The sequence below is a fragment of the Glycine soja genome, chromosome 8 (genome assembly GCF_004193775.1).
Source record: "Glycine soja cultivar W05 chromosome 8, ASM419377v2, whole genome shotgun sequence".
In the NCBI taxonomy this organism is placed as follows: domain Eukaryota; kingdom Viridiplantae; phylum Streptophyta; class Magnoliopsida; order Fabales; family Fabaceae; genus Glycine; species Glycine soja.
This window is the reverse complement of record NC_041009.1, coordinates 12,553,746-12,573,454: the sequence shown is the minus strand read 5'-3', so window position 1 is coordinate 12,573,454 and position 19,709 is coordinate 12,553,746. Positions and strand designations below refer to the sequence as shown.

At 27.6% G+C, this 19,709-nt stretch overlaps 1 protein-coding gene across 2 annotated transcripts; it reads left to right on the top strand.

Moving 5' to 3' along the window:
• Positions 1 to 11,826: 11,826 nt before the first annotated feature.
• Positions 11,827 to 18,621, top strand: LOC114422038 (CTP synthase). 2 transcript variants are annotated; one of them, XM_028388213.1, is made up of 22 exons: positions 11,827 to 12,217; positions 12,612 to 12,814; positions 13,309 to 13,388; positions 13,690 to 13,776; positions 13,873 to 13,923; positions 14,020 to 14,137; positions 14,451 to 14,507; positions 14,624 to 14,688; positions 14,882 to 14,965; positions 15,052 to 15,102; positions 15,191 to 15,253; positions 15,464 to 15,510; positions 15,666 to 15,735; positions 15,851 to 15,913; positions 16,086 to 16,175; positions 16,274 to 16,312; positions 16,443 to 16,670; positions 16,760 to 16,845; positions 17,054 to 17,102; positions 17,189 to 17,269; positions 17,362 to 17,455; positions 17,973 to 18,621. In XM_028388213.1, exons 2-22 carry the CDS (start codon positions 12,697 to 12,699, stop codon positions 18,182 to 18,184), a joined length of 1,833 nt encoding a protein of 610 aa, XP_028244014.1. In that variant the 5' UTR covers positions 11,827 to 12,217; positions 12,612 to 12,696; the 3' UTR covers positions 18,185 to 18,621. The 2 variants fall into 2 exon arrangements, with proteins under 2 accessions (XP_028244014.1, XP_028244015.1); XM_028388214.1 differs by lacking the exon at positions 12,612 to 12,814.
• The last annotated feature ends 1,088 nt before the right edge of the window (positions 18,622 to 19,709 follow it).

The following is a 19,709-nucleotide window of genomic DNA, read 5'->3' as shown; positions in this document are numbered from 1 at the left end:
ATTCAATTTTCATATTCTTACATGATGTGAGATTTTACCTCATATTTTACCAGCATGTCATATTATAAATATATTTATCCTTTTGTTGAAAAAAAAACTCGCCCAAAAGTTTCGCAACCAAATATATTGTGAGAGGAAAGAAAATGAAACACTAACAAAATCTATTAAAGCTACCTAGGAGTAGATTAAAAAATAAATATTTTATGCGTATAACTTATCATATTATTTTGAAGCACCATAATGGTACATGGATGATTATAGGAGGGTGCACCAATCACTTTTGGATCCCTGAATATTCTTCTATACCATAGAATCGTCCCTTTTGCAAGTTTTCAAATTAACCTTTTAACTTTGGTAATCACAAAGGGTCAACTTTCATTGGTTGTTTAATAAATTAATTCTCTACTTTCAAAAACAAAACATAAAAAAAGGCTCCTGATCCTGCTCCTGCTGTCACGCGCAGAAATTATTCCTGTATCCCCGGTGGCCGGTGAAAAATTGAAGATCCACATGTTGATAATTAAATTAATAAAAAATTCAAATATAATGAAATAAAAAGATAAAGGAAAAATAATCTAATATTAGTATGTAAACGTCAACCTTGTCCAACAATATAAATTTTCAAAACTAGATAACTTTATTTTATTCAACAAGCTAGCAACAACATATAATTTTAAAATTAATTATTTTAAAATAATACTTAACAACATATAAAAGTTTCTTTCTCTTTATACAAGTATCTCTATTTACATAAAACAAACCTATGAAAAATATATAATTTAAAAAATAATTAATATTCCAGTAATTATTCAATTTTATTTTTGACACATGATATCTTTTGAAATATAAATAGTTATTGGTTATGAAATCACATATCGATAAATATTTAATTTATAAAAAATTTAACTTACATTTTCTTTAAGATAATATTAGATTATTTGAGAGCAAATTTTATTCAACTTATATTATAAAATATTATTTAATGAAATAAGCATCTAATGGATTCCTATTGTCTCTCTATAGATAGTGATATAGGAATCAAGAGAAAGTGAAAATAAACTTTTAGTTAATTTGCAAGAAAGTTAAAAAAAAAAAATCATACATATATTCCTATTCTCTCTTTACAAAGAGAGAGGAGGAAGGAGATAGAGATCAACTCAGAATAATTTTTTAGTTACATTAAGAAATTTAAAAAATCATATATATAATTTTAATAATCACATCATAATTTAAAAAATCATGAGCATTCATATCTTAATCTTAATTATTTAAATATGATTTGATAGTTTATGTTTATGATTTTCGTTTCTCATTTATATATGTATAAAAGACATAAAGTGAGATGAGTATGTGTGTGAGAGGATGAGAGAGACAAATTTAAACTACATAATCATATATGAATACTTAGAGACTTGTATCATTTCCAACGAGATGCTAATATAAGTTGTTTAACCTTTAATAATGTTATTTAAATTTTTTATCCATTAGAGTAAATGACATAAAGTTGTTTATATAAATAATTGTTGCTTAAAATATTTATACCATAAATAACATATTTTTTAAGCATTGTAAGACTTGTAAAATTAAATTAAACCCTTATTTTAATAACTTTAACATTGAAGTAAATTTTGGTGTAGTGTTTAAATCCATGTGAAATTATAAGACCCTCAAAATTAATATAAGCAATCCATCTATGCAACTATGCATTATATATGTGACGTTTTAAATACTCATGTGATCATTAAATAATTTTTAATTCTAATAATTCATATATAGATATATGATCTAGATTTATTCTTCTTAGATACTCTTTTCTTCTTCTCACTTAATAGACTATATATATATATATATATGAGAAAGAATCAACTTACTTTAAGAGTAATTTTTGTAGAGTTATTTTTCATTCTCATCATTTTTTTAAAATTCAATTATTATAATAACTAATTAATCTTAATAATTAGATTTTAAAAAGTGAATGATCAAGATGAAAAATAAATCTTTTAAAATAATAAGTTGATCCTTCTCTCTTTTAATATATGAAATTTGTTAATATACACATACTCATCTTTTAGATAGAGTATATTAGTCATATAATCCGAAATATTTAAGGGGAAAAGCCCCTCTCTAATGAACTCAATTTGAAAAAGCATCTCAGAGCCCAATCTAATAAATTTAAATAATTTTATCTAAGATGCATTTTCAATAATGAATGGTTTTAATTTATTATTTTAAAGATACTTTTTCAAATTGAGCACATTAAGTCAATAATGAGTGTTGACATGTTAGTATTTTTTATTAAATAAATATGGCATTTGCTAATATGTTTCTGATGTGCCAATATATTATTTATTTAATATAAAATCTCTTAAAAGCATCCCTCGAAATAGTTCGGTAGTATTTTCTCAAGTTAGAGAACATATTAATGCACATGTTAAGATAGATCACTACTCACTCTCTCCATATATATGGTGAATTGGTGATGAGTAATTTAGCCGTAAAAACTTAATTTTACGGTAGATATAAATAAAGCAAGTGTCGGTTAAAAAAAAAGTTAACTAAAATTTTAATACACAAACTTTTGTTTGATTGGTGAAAATTTCTTTATTTTTTTATTAAGATTTTTAGTTCTTAAATTTTTATCTGATTAAAATTCTTCAAATTTTTTACATTAAGAATTTTAGTCTTTAATTTTTTTTAAAAAAATCACTTTTTAGTCTTTAAAATCTAATTAAATAAATAAAATAATAAATTCAAATTTTTGTTTAGGAACTAAAAATTAAAATATCTAAAAGTTTATAAATCTTAATTAGTCAAACAAAAATTTAATGAATAAAAATCTTAATGAAAAAATTAAAAAAACTTGATCAATTAATTGAAAGTGTAGGAACTAAAAATTTAGTTAATGCAAGAATAAAAAAGTAAAGATAGTGTAAAGTAAGTAATTTTGTATCTAGTTAAATGACTCATCCGACATTCCTTATAGTTCTTGTTTTTATCTTGGTTATAATTTCAAATCAATGTTAACGTATTTATTGACATTTTCATATATTAATTCGTTATTAAACCTCATATCAATTTAATTGAAAAGAAAATGAGTATTCTAGGTTTTTTTATGTGACTTGTATAAACCTCAATAAATAAAATATGTTAATGGATGTAATTATAGTAGTATTTTTCTACAATTTTGCAATTAACAAGGCTATAGATTATCTTATAATAAATTTATACGTGATAAGACTATGTATTTTTTAAAAATTATTATTTATAAATATTAAATGGGAGAGGTTCTATCAAACTTTATGAGTGTCTAACAGCCATATTTAAATTTTGTCTCTTCATAGACATATAGATAGAATCCAATTAAACTATGTAGATGCATGTATTGAAAGAAAGAAAAAACGAACGTAAATTTTTACACAATCTTGTTACGTAAGTTCACGTGAGAAGATTTAGTTTTATTGCTAATAATAAAAATATAAGTGTGTTTAAAATATCTTGTTTTAAAATTTTAAGGAATGTGGAATAGCACAAACATAGTTGAATTGAAACGTCAGCAATACTTTTTTTAGAAGGTCAGCAATAATTTTTGATAAATAATTTTTAATATCGTATGGTTATATGAAGTTTATATAGGACCGATTAAATAATGTTGATTTTATGTTAGAGAAATGCTAAATCTATTATCTAATATATTCTTTTCAACGTAGTCTTTTTATTAGTTAAAATTAATTAAAAATGAAAAAAAATTTATAAATTTCACATTATACTTAATGAATTTTTCTTTTAATTTTATAGTTTTTGATAAATTTTAACTAAAAAATACGTTAAAAATCATGTTACTATTCCTTCTCTTTATTTCCATAGATCTCATTTTATATTTATATTTAGTAAATCCAGTAAAGAGTTATTTTAATAAAAAAAGTTATATTGTTTAGATTATTGAAATTTTAGTACAATGACAATTCACTTATGATGAAAAGATTAAGTAAAATTTTATTGATATATATATATAATTTTATGAGTCAAGAAAATGTTTTAACATAACCCATACCTGGCTATTTAGAATTTAGAATGGGAAATCTCAACCTACAACTTAATCTCATTTACTCATCCTAACTTTAACATATCAATTTGGAATACAAATGTGATTGATATCGATTTGGTCACTCATCACGATCTCTAACTACCTGAGTACATTTTTAACACGTATGGACCTCGCATTCCATTGGCATCCGTCACTCATCGACCATCAGTTCACAATATGACTCTCCTAGCAACAAACAAATAGCCGATGTAAGAGAATCATCAAACACACCACCTCCAAAATGCTTATTATTTTTGTAAGTAGTCATCTCAGCACCACCCTAGTTTGGCAAAACGATTAATTAAATGGGTGTATTTTTTTTAATTACAATTTGGAAGTTCATTTTGAATTATTATCCAAAATAAAATAAGTCGTAATATTTGTTATGATTTCTGAGTTGAAAGTCGTAATTAATATTATATTTTTTTAAACTGAAATCATAATTTTTTTTTTGACTCAGTTATTTTTTTTAATTATGACTTCTAAGTTATATATCTTTTTTTGACTTTAAAGTTGTTTATGATTTCATTTTTTGTTAGAAGTCATAGATTTATTTACGATTTTTTTCTTCTTTTTTAGTAAATTTTTTAAAAAAATTTAAATAATATTTTAATTTAATTATTTAATTAACAAATGTTTTTATACTTTATTTTAGTTTTATTTTATATTTTGTATATATTTTTATATGATTTTATTTAATATTTTATATATGTTTTTAATATTCTTTTATTTAATATATTTTTTACTAATGTTAAATATTTTTATTTATTTTTAAATTAAAAAATAATATAAAAGACTTAAATTTAAATAAAAATTACATCTTCGTTCTACAAAAAATATTAATAGTAGGATTATATCTTATAATGAGTTCCTCCGTATATGCGTCAACGTCTCTCATCTTATTGAATTGGATTTGTCGGGTGGTAGTTATCTTCTTATTATACGACCTTTTCTTTCTCTCTCTTATATTAGGATGTTCACTTGTGTGATATTCACCACCATTTTTATATTTAAATATGATTTAAATATAATTTATTTTATAATAATTACTTTAAAAAATGGATTTAAGATAAATTTAATTGATAAAAATTATAAAAATATATATGTAAAATTTAACTAACATGTTATTGGTATGAGTAACACTCGACCTGAATCTCTTAAGTTTTCTTTTTTAATAAAAACAGCGAAGAGAAAATAATATTCATACGAGGCATAAGAAATGCCCCTCAGATTACACAGAAAAAGCCTGCATGTGTTTATATACCAGGAAGCTGTTTGATGATAGTTAATTATATTGAACCTTTAGCTCATTGAATTTCTTAATTAATGTCACATTCAAATTTTATAAATGAAAAAAAAATAATTGTGTTGATAAAGATAATCATACAGATTTTCATTTTCAGTAAAGATTAATCAATGTGATAAAATATTACATACTAATAATATTATATTATAAAAAATGTATAAATTAAATTATACTTTTAATAAAATAAAATTGAGCAGTATTGGTTCATTTGATCAATGCTCTCGTGCTATAAAATTAAATAAAATCATTTAAAAATATAAAAATATATTAAATAAAAAACATATAAAATATGAAATAAAACCTATAAAAAATATATACAAAATATTAAATAAAACTAAAGTAAAGTAAAAAAAACATTTATTTATTGAATAATTAACTTAAAAAATTATTTACAATTTTTTTAAAAATATATAAAAAAACAAAAAAAATAGAAAACAAAAAAATCCCATAAAGACTTTATAGTCGTAAAGAGAAAAAAGACAAAGGCATACAAGTCAGAAGTCGTAATTTTTTTAAAAAATTAACTGAACCCCCAAATTGTAATTATCAAAAAATTACACCTATTTAATTGTTTTGCCCCTTAATTTGGATAATAAATAACTTAATCACGATCAATTGACCCTCGATTAATGGAATCACATGTGTACTAGACAAGAACAATTTTTTTTATTACATAAAAATAGGCGAGTTAGGTGTTAGGAGTTCAATAAGATAAGTTTAGATGAGTTATGTATTTGTTTATCACTTATTAATGAAATTGCAATTGCTTATAAAAAGAAGTTTAGAATATATCTTCAGACTTAGATAATGTTTATATAGTTATTTATAAATTATTTACTAACAAAATTCTTACATCAATAACATATTCAAAATCATATTTGTGTAAGATATGAATTTGATTCTTACTAAATAGATCAATTTTTATTGACAGTGAAAACAAAAAATAGTATATAAATACTTTTGTATTAAAATTGAATAAAAACCGAAAAATAAGATGAGTTAGATTGCTAATAAAAAAGAAAAGAGAAGGAGGATTACGGATTACTTCTGTTAATAGGAAATTAACAATCTAATAATCTAACATTTTGTTGATATTTTTTAATAAAATTAATATAATTATAAATTATAGAGTAAAAAGTATATTTTGGTGAGAGTAAATAATTTCAAATGTTTATCAAACGAGTACGGTGCAAAGTAATTCTGATTCGATTCATTGAAGAAAAAAAAAAAGAAGAAGAAGTAATTAAAATCAATGAGCTCAGTTTTCGGTGCAGCGATAAGTTTATATAAAATAGTATAAAATAAAAAAGAAGTGATATGGTAATGCACACTCACATGTGAGTCAGGAAGCAGAACACAAGAAAATGCAGCAGCTGCATGTGGATTGTCTTTGTTCTTATGTGTTATTTAAAGACAACAAAACAAAACCATTTAGAGGCGCGCAGGTCCAATAAAGACAAATTGGTCCTTGGGATTCACCAACTTTCTTTATTTTTTTACTACATTTATGCCTTTTACCTTTAACTTCCTTTCTTGGACCATTTGATTTCATAACTTCCCTGGCTCCCAATTTCTAACTGAAACTATATTGCATGTGACATCAAAGCTATCTTAACAAACCAGCATGTGACATCAAATCAATCTTAACAAACATAAACGGTTGAATTATTGTTTAAGGAGATATATTTATTTGGGGGTCAAATATTGCATTAAAAGCTTAATCCATTAAATATATATTCAGTTGATTCTGTACCCAAAAAAAATGTTCATCTGATTCTAAGAGTCATGTGTATAAAAATACATCATGTTTGAAAAAAAAAATCCTTTTTAAGTTTGAATTAAAAAGAAAACATAAAGATAAAAAGTTGTTGGCACAAGTATTTTTACACTTAAATTTTGTTAACTAAGATTTGAAGTTTAATTTCTGATTTGGGCATGAAATTGCAATTTAGGATACTATTTACCTCAAAATGGGTCTCTCCATGGAAAATGATTAGTTAGGCAAAAGCCTCATACACCTCCAGTTAAACAAATAAAGAAATAACGAAGAAAAATTGAATTTTTTTTGTTTCTACATTTTTCTTAAAAAATTCAATCAAACCAAGAAAAATATATTATATTATCTTTTTTTTATTTTCTTTTGTCTCATCCAAACACATTTTTCCGAATCAAGTATCTCTCATAAAAAAAAAATCTTCTAAGGTACTAAAATATATTTAAAGAATTGATCTCTATCAATCGATATTTTTTTCATATGCACGGTTCAAAAATCAAAGTCATTAACACATGTTTAAATATTTAAGAGATAAAGTTATCCACCAATTATATCATTTTACATTCATCATCCAAACATATTAAAAGAAAACTTTTATTTTGTTGTATGAGCATATATCTTGAGGGACCGGATTAATTTTTTACGTACCAGATGAAAAGGAAAATTTAGATTACAAGACTGTCATAACTTTATTTTCATAAACAGAGAGTCTTGTGAACTCTACTTAACTCTACAAATTTTTATTGATCGGCTTACCCTCCTAAGAGATGAAAAGATATTTTAAAAAATATAAAAAATGACGTGTCGTTAACCATAATTAGAGAAAAGATATGATCTCAGTTAATGCAAAGCATAGTAAATAATTATACCTTTGCCTTAAAGAAAGGATATTATCTATCCTAAATAAAAGATCTATCCAAGACACAGTAACTAAGATATGGATTTGTTTATAATCTCAACGAAAAGAGATATAGATATTGTTTAACATAATCTATGAAAGATAAACAAAGGGGGGTCATAGATGTAACCTAAGTAAGGGATAATGTAAAAAAATAAGGCAAAAGAGATGAACGTAATATAAGGAAAGTAGGGTCTACAATGCAACCAACCACAAGGGATGATGGCATTTCGTTTTCTAGGGTTGGCATCAGGATCAGCAGCAAAAACCAATAGCCGCATGGCCCTGTGCCCCCAACAAGTAGGTTTTTTAATTTTTTTTCTTTCTTTCTTTCTTTGGGGATAATTTAATTTGAATTTTTTTAGGTTGCCAAGTGTTGCGTTATTATACACCCTTATGTTGAAAACTCTTGTTTGTCTGGTGTGAATGAATGACCATAGAATGGAGGAACAACAACAACGTCACCTTTTTTATCTTTGATTCTACGGTTATAGAGATTGCTTTTGTGGAACAAACCAATGGAAAGTTGTTTCTCGATCCGTGAAAAGAGGTGGAATGAGGAGAATATGATGCATGGGTTTCAAAAGTTTATTCATAATTTAATGGTGCTTTTTACATTCTCATACTTTGCGTAGAATGTACTCTTTTATGAACGATATAACCAAAACTTATATGACTATTTTATTAACATGTTATAATTAAATAATTAAATGTAAATTATTTATCATTTTTATTAATGATTAATTTTTATTCAAAAATTTAATTTAACACCTTTAATAAAAAGTTCTATTCTAAATTAACATTTGAACTCGAGACTTTACTAAAAAATTTAAATTCAATCTCATTTGAATCAATATAATGTTGGTAAACTATAACTATTATCATACTAATTAATTGTTTACATCAAGTTTTAAAAATATATTTCATTAAACTTAGAATTTATTTTGATATTTGTGCATATAAAGCTTTTTACCGTATGAATTATAAATTATTTCACATATAATTTTTAAATTAATTATTATAAGAATTAATGACCTTAATATCTTATTATAATGACAAACATTTATACTATGAATATGTTTTAATTAAATTCTTAATTTTAACACGTAATAATGTCTTACTATAGCTATTTATTAATATAAAAATATATCAATTAATCTATAGCATTATCTATAAATTTCTCTTTCAATAGTAAAATATAAGTTACATAATTTTATAATGATCTTAGTCAATACAAAAAGAATTGCTCCGTGTAAAGGATATTTGTCATCTGTATAAGTTACTAGCAACAACTTACGCCAATTAAAATCACGTCTCGCGTGCTAAAGAATATTATGTTAAACAAGTAAAAGGTTTTCTATATATTAGCCTTTTTCATCTAAGAATCAAATCAGGCACATATTATTAAGAAGTTATAGTTCAGTTAACAATTAAATATAATATATGAGTTGTTATAAATCTTTTAATTTTATTTTTGATTTTTATGGTTAAAAAAATTACATACAATATTATTTTTTTAATAAGAAAAGTAAGTCCCTAAACTTTTACAATGAATTATTTTAACTTTTAGTGTAAAGAAAAAGAAAAAGACTTCGCAGCCGTATGTATAAACAATAATAAAAAACAAGTTAAATCTAAGTATTTGCATTGGGTCAAGTTCAGTAAAATACACTATAGTTTATTACCAAGACCGAAATCGAAGTTGTGGTGTGTGCATCGTTGAGCCAAAAAAAAGAAGGAAAAATGTGTCAAATTTTATTTCCTCAAGATGGAATGAAACATGCCAACAACGGACTATGTGTCTATGTGTATCATACGTGGCAGATTTATCATTCTCTGTTTGTGATCTAATTTTGTAAAGCAAGTCATTAGTTACAAACAAACAAGTCAAATAGCACCAACCAATAAATTAATATGAATTATTTTGATTTAATAAAATATTTTAAGTTTAGATCTTAAATATTTAATTTATCTTTCATATTTCTCTCACCTAGTTTAAATACATTATCTTTAATAAAAGATACATATAATCTTAAAAACACAAGTAAAATATGCATTGCTGAAGGAAAAATGAATAAAGGAGGATCATAAATAAGTGTAAAAATGATTTTGAGAAAACACTTTTTGAAGCTACACTGACTTTGATTAATGGTTCAAATAGAATACATGATTCAATGTTAACCACACCATCATTAAAAATAAAGTTTTGGTGTAACAAATAAAAGTATATCTAAGAAAATGTTTTGTCTGATATTTTCTATAAGTTTCTTTTAGAAAATTTGTCTCTAATTTTTAATATCATAATTAAATTAATTAAATTTCTTTTAATTAGTGATCCTCTATATATTAGACTAGACATAGTATAATAAGATATACAATTATTTAATTTAAAAACTTTGGATTTTTATATAACTAAAAATATATATAAAAATTAAAAAATTAATTTTTTTACAGAATAATTAAAACAATTTCATAAATTATATTAAACACTTCTTCACTAATATCTTTTCAAAACTTGTTAATAAGATATTTCAAATTATACGCACCCCTAACTTTTATTTATCTGTGTATTCAACTGGCCATGACAATTAAATTATATCCTGCAAGTATTTGTTTGATTACGACCTAACTTTTTTTTTTTTTTAAAAAAAAAATCCATTTTCATTAGGGTTTAAGATTAAGTTCAAAATTTTTCCACCTTTTAGAAGAGAGGTCGGGGGTCATGGATGTAAAGTGTAAACACCAACCCTTGAACTCATCTTGCACCATATTAATTTTACATATACACATATACATATTACACTCTATTTTTCTATAACTATTAAAAATATAAATTAATACATTAATTATGGCAATAAGTAAATAATTGAACTTATATTAATATTTAAATATTAAATTAAATTTATGCAATATATCAAAAAATAATTTAGCTCTTTAATTTATTATTTTTATTATTCATGTCGTTTATTAATTTTTATATATTATTTAAATTAAAATAGAATTGATAATTTAGTGTATGATTGATTTAAAATTATGTGTAAATAAATAATGTTTTCAAATGAGGTTAGATTCCAATTTTCTACACTTGTATGTTTTAAACCCACTACAGATTTTTTTTTCAACTATCATAGTTGTAGCTTTTACTCTTTAATGAGATACGAAGTATTTGATAAGTTTCGATGTTTTAGATTAACTATAAAATTAATCTTTGATTTTAAATTTAGTTATACTTAAAACTTATCATCTCTCTTTTCATAAACATATCCTGCAACCATCAAATTAAGTCATCTCCTACAAATTCAACTTATTAAATTAATTAAACCTAAAACCTGTCTTCAACTCCAAATAAAAATAACTTTGTTTTAATTACACTAACCGGAGTTGAGTTTTTTTTCCTGAATACTAATAGGAGTTAGGTTAAGAGAAAACAACTTATTTCTGAAAAATGCATTTATTATTTTTATTAAATACTTAAAACATTAAAATTTTCAGAAGATGAAATTTTTTATTTTCATCTAATAATTTCTATTTATTTTACACTGACAAAGTTCAAAAAAATAATAAGTACGGTCACCCTGACAAATTTGTCTCCGCATCAACGCAACTAACTACCACCTTTTTTCCTAATTCTTGGTTGATTTTTGATTGCGTCAAAAGCAAAAAAAAATTAAAAAAAAAAATGAAAGATCCGTTCTTTTTCCTATTTTTTATATTTTATTTGATTTACCTAATCCAATACCCAACCAATAAAGGAGTAAGCCATCTTCCATATTCACTCGCCGCCTGTAACAAAAACATCAAGAACAGAGAGAGAGAGAGAGAAAGAGAAAGAAAGAAGGGTACATTTTTATGCTTGTTAACCATAGAGGCAAAAACCCAAAAGAGCAGCTTCTTCATCTTGATCGAAGTCCAAACCTTTGTACCCTTTTGTGTTTCCCTCTCGTTTTTGTGTCACAACACAATCCTTAACCACACAAAACCTTTCCCATTTGTGGGGTTGATTGAGCCATTTTTGGAGGCTGCAAGAGGATATTTCCCTCTCTTTGTTGGGTGGCTATATAGGGAAAGTCTTTGGGTCCAAAAGGGGTGGGTTAGTTCCCAGAAAAAAAAAGCAGTGAAAGGAAGAACCTTGTAAACCCCGTCATTGTGAACAAGGTTCCTCATTATTCTCTCCCTTGTGGGGTTCTTCAAAGTTCCCACCTTTTTTTTTCTATTTTATTTTTTTCCTTCCCATTTTCCTTTGCTTATGATATCTATGTATTTAGTAGTTGTAGTAGTAGTAGTAATGTCATATGCCCATCTGTCTAATCTTATCCAAACCACCCCTACTTACTAGAAATCGCCACTCTTGCATTGTTTCCTTCTTGTACTGTTGTTGTCATCATTCTTAGTTTTATCAGAGGGCTAAAAGGGGTTTTCAGTGGGTCTCAGTATAAGTAGTGGTGCTTTGTACTTGAGTGGTGGTATTATTGGCATGTGTCTGTTTTTTTTTTTGTCCTAGGTTATGTGTTGTTGGTTTTTTTTTTCTCCTCATAGTGCTCATTTTCAGGGTGGCTTTGTGCGTTGGACAAGCAGCAGAGGACTAGTTTTGAGTAGTTTCATCACTGTCCAACTTAGAAAAAGGTGGGAAAAAAATGAAGTATGTGTTGGTGACTGGTGGTGTTGTGAGTGGACTTGGGAAAGGAGTCACTGCCAGTAGTATTGGGTTAATCCTCAAGGCCTGTGGTCTTAGAGTTACCTCTATCAAGATTGGTATTTTTCTTGTTCTTATTATTCTCCTTTGGTTTTAAGACTCACTAGTCACTACCCCTCTTCTTAATTCTCGAAGAGAATGCAGTTTTGTGTTTTTTGTTGTAATAGAGTGAGTATCAGTGAATTTGACTGGTTTTCTGAATGGCCAAGTTTTCGGTTTCCTTTGACTACCTGAGGTTCCATTTGAATGGAAATGGTTTTGTTGAAGAAAAAAGGGGATTTTTGTTTTGTGGTTTACAACTGGTTTGCTGTTTTTCTTCTTTGGTTTTTGGAGGATTCTTGATCCTCCTGCATCGCGTTCCTTTCTCCTCAGCGTTTTCTTCTTTTGTATTGATAAAAAAAAAGAGTAGATTCAATTTTTTGGTCCGTGTTTCTCTTCCCTCCTATAAAAAATTAAAATCTTTGTCCCCTTTTCTTATCATGTTATGTAAAATAATGAATGCTATTTATCCTTTTTTTTTTTTAATTTTGTTTAATTTTTCTTTCATTTGCAGACCCCTATTTGAACACTGATGCGGGAACAATGTCTCCTTTTGAGCATGGAGAGGTTTTCGTCTTGGATGATGGTGGTGAGGTAAATAAATTAAAATTTTCTACCATGGGAATGCCGGTTATTACTTTCTTTTCTGGAATTCAATGGAAGGCTGAGATTGTATTTGTTACTCTTTAGTAGTGACATGCCATAAGCCATCGTGTGAATCTACCCATGTTGTTTTCCCCTGTTCTTTTCATTTTCTCATTTTACTTTGAAACTAAATCTAAATTTGTCTTTTGTATGTTTCTGATTTCAGTTCTGGTAAAAGAGGATAGCTGCAATTGTTTTTCTTTGAAGTTTTTTATTATCATTTTTATTCTTTATTTTTTGTTTGTTGTAGGTTGACCTTGATCTTGGAAACTATGAGCGTTTCTTGGATATCAAATTAACTCGTGACAATAATATTACGACTGGAAAAATATATCAGGTGAGTTCATTGCCTTTCGGTGTTTTCTTCTTTGTTTTTGTTCAGGTGTGCCTTATGTTTCTTATTGTTTTATTGTTATGGATGTTTATATTATAGTCTGTTATTGAGAAGGAGAGAAGAGGAGATTATCTTGGAAAGACTGTACAGGTATGTTTAATCATTCTGATATTTAGTCTTTGAAGCTATTTGTAATTGTGGTTGGTGCCATGATTTTGATTTTTTGGTTTTTTGCTTTATTTGTAGGTTGTTCCACACATAACAGATGCTATCCAAGAGTGGATAGAACGTGTAGCAAAGATACCAGTTGATGGGAAAGAAGGGCCAGCTGATGTTTGTGTCATTGAATTGGGTGGAACTATAGGTAAATAATACTCAGAGAGAACTTGTAATCAATACTACGATAGAACTTGGTTTTCAGTACTATTATAATTCTATTATCCATTCAATATTTTCGATATCTTAATTTTAAAATCATGGGTTAGGTAGAAGTAGAAAACTAGAAATTGAAAGCGACTTTTATTTGGCAAGGTGAGAGAAAATAGTATTGTTATTATTGTTACTGTGAAAACTCTAGAACTTATATATTCTGAAACAACCACCACCAAGCCTTTTTCCACTTGGTGGGATAGTCTATATTTTAAAAATCCATTTGAAATGACTTTTCTTTCATGCAGGGGATATTGAGTCCATGCCTTTTATTGAAGCACTTGGCCAATTTTCATACCGTGTAGGTAATGCCTTGTCATGCTTCAAACCTCATACTCTAAATTTTTATATATCAATTTGGTTATTGGTGTGCTTCAGTGAATCAATCTTGCTAATCTTTTTTTTTTTTTACTTTTTGTAGGCCCTGGCAACTTCTGTTTGGTTCATGTCAGCCTGGTTCCTATTCTCCATGTTGTTGGTGAACCGGTATAGTGTTAAATATGTTATCAGTAAATCATTTTTAATATTTTTTTATCAGGAATAAAGTGAGAAATATGAATGTATAATTGAAATTTTAATTTTCAATTTATTGGTCCTAAATAAACTGAATGGAATATTTTTGTTACATGTTTCAAGTGGTATGATCAGCACTAATTTAATTTGATTTTTTTATCTGTAGAAAACAAAGCCAACTCAGCACAGTGTTCGTCAACTTAGAGGATTAGGTTTGACCCCTAATCTTCTTGCTTGTCGCAGTTCTAAGGTGTGTTTCTTGTCTTCTTCTTTTTTATTCTGTTGCCTCCTTGGAATAATGATTAAATATTTATATCTGACTTGTCCTTTTATCAGGAACTTGATGACAATGTCAAGGCAAAGCTTGGTCAATTTTGTCATGTGCCGGTAATATGACATAAATATTGACAACTTTGACTTTTCTTATCACAAAAGCCTTATATGTATTCTTAAAACAAACTTTTGTATCCTGCAGCTGTCAAACATACTTACTCTCCATGACGTTCCAAATATTTGGCACATTCCTTTGCTATTGAAAGTAAGTAATTCTATTTTGAAACTCCTTTCTGTGACTATTTTCTAGGACTGCCAGAACCATATTTATGAAGTTTAATTTGTTAATTTTGTGGTTTGATATTTTTTTTTCTGTTAAAGTTGAATTGCATACTTTTCCATTTAGGTGGTTTAATTCATGCAATGATTCTAAACCTTTTTTTTTTCCTTTGAATTTATTTTCTGTAACAAATAGGACCAGAAGGCACATGAGGCGATCCTGAAAGCATTAAACTTGCTAGGGTTGGTTTTTCAAACTCATTCTTTTTTGGTGTATAATCCCCTCCCTTTCCCCATAAAAATCCTAATCAATGATGGTTCTCTGAAAATGTATAGTTTTGTGGTAGCTGTTAGTCAAAGTATTTGTGTCTATCAACTAATGCCTTTATTGTTTGCAGTGTTGCTGCAGAGCCTAATTTGAAGGAGTGGACTGCAAGAACAAAAGTTTATGACAGATGTCATGAAATTGTGAGTCTCAAACATCTCAAATAATTTCATCCAAAGAAAAAAAAATTACATATGAATAGATATTAATTTCCTGAGTAGGTAAGTGTTGAGCTTACAACCATTATGTGCTTCACAGGTTAGAATTGCAATGGTGGGAAAATACACTGGCCTTTCAGATGCATATCTTTCTGTTCTGAAGGTAATTTAATCAGTAATACATAGTAATTTCCATTTACTTTTTGCATTCTCTGCTACTTTCACTTTTACTACACAGGTTTAAGAGGCATATTGAACATTCTGGACTAAAATATTACTATTAACCTGAAACCTAGTATACCATAAGCTAATGTAATACTTGGTTTTTTGTAAAGGCACTTTTACATGCTTCTGTTGCTCGAAACCGTAAACTTATTGTGGACTGGGTTCCAGCTGGGGATCTTGAAGAAGCTACTTATAATGAGGTGATTACTGATCCTTCTGCTCTACTGCACATGTTGGTCGATTTTTTTTGGTTTTGCTTAATGCAACCCTCTGATGATTGATTAATGTACTACTGCAGGATCCTGAGGCGCATAAAGCTGCTTGGAGTCTTTTAAAGGTATTCATACTATTTAGATGAAATTTCTTTCTTCAATTTTCTGATTGTAATACTAATACATATTTTTTGTTTAAATGTATTTAAGTGATAGATTATTTACTGGTTTTCTGTAAATGGACTTGTGCTGCAGGGTGCTAATGGGGTTCTAGTTCCAGGAGGTTTTGGTGATAGAGGAGTGCAAGGGAAAATTCTTGCTGCTAAGTATGCTCGAGAACATAATGTTCCATTTCTTGGCATTTGCCTGGGGATGCAAATTGCTGTTATTGAGTTTGCACGATCTGTTCTCGGTCTGCATGATGCTACTAGCACAGAATTCAATCCTGAAACCAAGACCCCTTGTGTCATATTTATGCCAGAAGTATATTCTCCTATATTGATGCACTGCTTAAATTGATAACATTGTTCCTTTTGAAAACCTAGTTAAGCCGGTTTATATCTTATGAATAGGGCTCCAAGACTCATATGGGAGGAACTATGCGTCTTGGTTCAAGAAGAACTTACTTTGAAGTTGCTGACTGCAAATCTGCAAAATTGTAAGAATAATGAACCAAACTTGATAATGTGCTTTTGTACTTGGATTGGATTTGTTTAACTGAAAATATTTATCTTCTTTACACCAAAAAAGAGAAATCACTATCATGTATTGTAAAATAGTATTTCAAAATGCTAATTTCTGGATCTCCACTCCATCTTATGTTGATGTTGCATATATGTGATACGGTAATTTGGAATTCTTTATAGGTATGGCAATGCTAGCTTTGTTGATGAGCGACATCGGCATAGATATGAGGTAAATTGTGTTTGTAAGCAGAAACTTTCTTTATTATGGCTAAAGATGCAACCCTAGTTACTAACAATGATTGTTATGCCGAACAGGTTAATCCTGACATGATATCACAGCTAGAGAATGCTGGTCTATCTTTCGTTGGGAAAGATGAAACTGGGAGGCGCATGGAAGTGAGTCTTTACTTAACTGTATAATGCCATGGATCTTAAGATTTGTGCAAAATTAATAATTATAATTCTGGTAAATATGTGCATGAGTGCAGATAGTTGAATTGCCTAGCCATCCTTTTTTTATTGGCGTTCAGTTTCACCCTGAGTTCAAGTCTAGACCAGGGAAACCTTCTCCACTCTTCTCAGGTATTTTCTCCAGTCATTTCCCATATTTTTTTCATTCAAATTCATTGATTGGTGTTGTCATTACTATCATGAAATATTATGGTTATTGGGATTAGCCTTTTTTCTATGTAATGAGCTATTGATTTGTCCTTCAAATCTGTAATTGAGGTTCTTGTGGGTTTTCTTCACATGTCTATTATTAATGTAAACTTATTAGGGTTGAACTGTACTTGTTATTTACTGTGTTGGTTTAGACTGTTTACTTCATACCATCATCAGAATCAATCAAATTTGTGTCTATATGTTTAACTTGTAAGTTCCAAGCTTAGTTGAAAACTTGTAGTTCATTTAATCTTGGATGTCAAAGTCTCATCCATTTGGAATCTATGTGGGTATGATCAACAAAAGCTAGTGATGGAAAGATTAGGCAAATAAATGAATGAATAAATACTGCCTGTTTCTTTCGTATACTAGTTAGCTGAGAGCAACAACAGTTGTATTCTATGCACTAATTATTACTGCCTCATTGACAAAACAGGATTAATAGCAGCAGCAAGTGAACAAAGGAGTACAATCATGGTGCCAAGTAGTAATGGTCATGCCAAGTTAACTAACGGAAATGGAATGTACAATGGACACTCGCCGAAACTTAAAGCACACCAAAAGGGAAATGGCTTCAAGGCATCCAATGGTTCCTTAAATGGTATATATACCAATGGAAATGGGGTGTATGTGGATGGTAGTTGTTAGTCCTCATATCAAGTGTTTGGTGCATGCTAATAATCGTGGTATAACTATATCCAAGGGCATTCTTCTTGTGCTCGGTTGCTTGTACAGTTAGTAAGTGGATAGGTCTTTTAGATAGGGACTTGTCTCAAGCATGAAACAAATTTTGAGTCTAACAGCTTTTTTATATTTCCTAGTGCGGTTGTGCTATGGTGTGGCAGTTGCAGCCACCATTGGTTTCACTCTTTGGTCAAATATTGGCCAAAACTTCACTTGATCATGCCAAATATTTGGGCTTTGGTGGCTTTTTAAGTTGCTGTTTAGGATTTTTCATCTTATTAGTATACAGGCTGAAGGTTTAAGATTTTACTTTCAACTGAGTGTCTTCTTTTCTGAGTGGCCATTAATGTAAACTCTTATATTATGAGCATTTTAAGTTGAATTTTGTTTGGTGCACATGCACTTGCCTTGATCCTTTCTTTTACTTCCCTTGAATTTAAATGATCAGATGAAGTCGTAGACCATAGAGAAAGTGGTGTTCAAACAAACAATGGTGTTTCCTTGAACGACGACTATAAAAAATAATGAAAGACATGTGAAGGTTGTTGTATTTGGATAAATTTCTTCAACATTTGATAAAAGAAATAAAAAAGCTCAATGAATCAAAATTTATTCTTAAGTTAAAATCAACATACACATCAACTTTGGAAGAAATTAGACAAGAGTTTTTGTAAAGGTTGAAGTGTACCAGATGGTATTAACCTGTAAGGGAAGTTGAATTTATTATACTTTTTTTCCCTCTTATAAAAGTACTCACAGAAAAGTTATATATAATTTTTTATATATAGTTTTCTGTAAGTAGACACTTTTTTTATCTGATTAGTTAAAAACACTTTGAATGCATGCAAAAGAAATGTTAAAAATACATTTTTTAATATATTATCTCTTTTTTTTTTTCAAAGGAGGAAGTTATACATACTTATTGGTTGAAATTTATTAATTGTAAAATTTTGTAGGTCTAATGTCTGATTTACTGATTTTTTATATATATTTTATAGTTTTTTGATAAATTTTAATTTTAATTCTAAAGAGCGTTTTAGAAGATGATTATTTAATGGAATCTTATTGAATTCCAATAATATAAAGATGATAATATACATTTTCATGTTTATTATAGGTAGTAAAAAATATTTTTGGACATAATGCACTCCTAAAAATTTATATTACACATTTTTTTATCCTTTTATTTTTAGTAAAGAGGTGGCAACTCTCCCTCTCAAAAAAAGGTGGGAATTAAAATGTGTAATTGTCTAATTGAAGGTTACATTGACTTTATATATATATAAAAAAAAGTTAAGGTGTTGCACATTGTTAATTTTTTATGTACAAAATGATAAACTAAATGTGTCTTTTTTTAATTACTCTAAAAAGAATATAAACAACACATGTCTGCCAAATTATAACATCTTTTTGTCTGAATAATCGGCAAATCAGGATGCTTCTCTCGAGGAAACAAGGCCACACTGCTAATAGATTGCAGGTTGCACAA

Excerpts from the sequence above, each read along its gene's own strand:
- LOC114422038 (XM_028388213.1), top strand. The coding sequence starts at position 12,697 with ATGAAGTATGTGTTGGTGACTGGTGGTGTTGTGAGTGGACTTGGGAAA. Across the intron at positions 16,671-16,759 it reads GTGTCATATTTATGCCAGAA|GGCTCCAAGACTCATATGGG; the intron begins GTATATTCTCCT and ends TCTTATGAATAG. Across the intron at positions 17,270-17,361 it reads AAACTGGGAGGCGCATGGAA|ATAGTTGAATTGCCTAGCCA; the intron begins GTGAGTCTTTAC and ends GCATGAGTGCAG.